General features: G+C 32.2%; 1 protein-coding gene across 1 annotated transcript; it reads left to right on the plus strand.

Annotated features, from left to right (window-relative positions):
• On the plus strand, positions 1 to 1,715 carry LOC112691260 (the record flags this gene model as incomplete). The annotated part of the gene is made up of 2 exons (XM_025565419.1): positions 1 to 405; positions 549 to 1,715. Coding segments are annotated over exons 1-2 (1,572 nt in total), but the record flags the coding sequence as incomplete, so codon positions are not given.
• Positions 1,716 to 1,800: the final 85 nt, after the last annotated feature.

Below are 1,800 nucleotides of genomic sequence, written 5' to 3' on the forward strand. Positions count from 1 at the left end.
ATGTCATTTTCTGATTTTATTAAGTTCCAAGGGAAGCGCATTCTACGTGCAGATGAACCAATAGTTGAATACATTTTTGAAAAGGATGCTATTATTGAAAAAGCTCCCTTCAAAATGCAACAATCTGACCGTGTTTCTCTAATATTAGAAGGAATAACCGATAATATTTGGGCAGTTCCGATTGCAACGGCAATGTGTTGTTCCGTACAAGAACTTATTGATCATGCAATTCCCTTAGATACAATACGCAAATTAAGTACAAGTAAACCAATAGCGAACGTATCTAAAGGTAATGATTTTTTAAAAGTATCAAAACAAATTCATCGTTATAACCCAGCAGTGGACAAAAAAGAAGAACAAATTTGTTTTAATTGTCAAAAAAAAAAGGTCATGTTAGTTATGATTGTAAATCGGATAAAGTAATTAATAAAGATAAAAGTATTTGGTTTAATAAAAATAAATCAGCTTCAGATAAATCAATTTTAAAAACTGAAACAAATGGTAATAAAGATGTAAGTCACAAAAACAAAAGTATTAATTGTTTACAGAATAGTGATTATTCTTCACCTCCAAAAGTATCTCAAATTCCAGTGACTATTAATGGCAACATAACAATAGATGCTTTACCAGACAATGGTTCTTGTGTAACACTTTTGAGGAAATGTTTTATTCCTGAAAATACTATTATATATCCTTGGCAAAATGGAACCTATGCGACACCAGATGGCGATTGTACACCATGTGGATGGATAACATTAAGAATCGAAGTAGGTAAGATAGATTATACTATGCCTAAAGTTGGAGTGTGTGAGTCGTTACCAATAGCAATAATACTTGGGCGCGATTGGCAGTCAGCAGTACATGCGACTATGATAATTGAACCGAACGGAGCAATTTGTATTACTACTCCTACTTCTACACAAGAATTTGGCTGTGTTAAAGCAAATGATTCTTTTGTTGGTTGTATAGTGGAATCACGTTTTTCTTCTAAACCACTTATTTCAAATTACAAAGAAGTTAAAATTGAAAAATTGGAACAACAAGACTCAGATAAAAATGCTGATACATTTTTAACCGAAGAGCAAAATGAAAAACTGCAAAATATTTTGGGCAGTTTTGAAGACATTTTTTCTACTCCAAAGTCGGAAATTGGTGAATTTCCTAACTTAGAAATGGAAATTAAATTATCAGATCATAAACCTTTAAAATGCAAGCCTTACAGAATCACTGAACTTGACAGAATATTCATGAGTGAACAGGTAGACAAATGGGTTGCAAATAAAGTATGTCGCTATTCTAACTCTCCTTATGAAGCACCCGCATTCGTTATAGAACAACCTTTTAATGCATCAACTCCTAAACGTGTAGTTATTGATTATTCTCGTACTATTAATCCAGTAACTATAAAAGATCCGTTTCCTATTGATCAAATGGATGAAATGATAAAGAAATTAGCTGGTAAAAAGTATAAAACTGTAGTTGATATTAAACAAGCGTTTAACAACATTAAAATAAAAGAAGAAGATGTATTCAAAACAGCAGCAGTGACACCGGATCATCATATTGAATTTACTCGAGTAATATTTGGCCTTTCCAATACACCTGCTATACTTGCTCGAGCAATATCAGAAGCATATGGTCATTTACAACAAATTGGTTTGGTAAAATATTATGATGACATTGGTGGTGGACATGATGTATTTGAAGAGCATTTGGTTTTTCTTCGCAAACTTTTTGAAGCAACTCGAAAACATAAACTCAAATTTACAAGGCAGAAATGTAGTTTTGCAGTTCAAAAAA

Source organism: Sipha flava, unplaced genomic scaffold (assembly GCF_003268045.1).
Source record: "Sipha flava isolate LNK unplaced genomic scaffold, YSA_version1 584_pilon_pilon, whole genome shotgun sequence".
Classification (NCBI taxonomy): domain Eukaryota; kingdom Metazoa; phylum Arthropoda; class Insecta; order Hemiptera; family Aphididae; genus Sipha; species Sipha flava.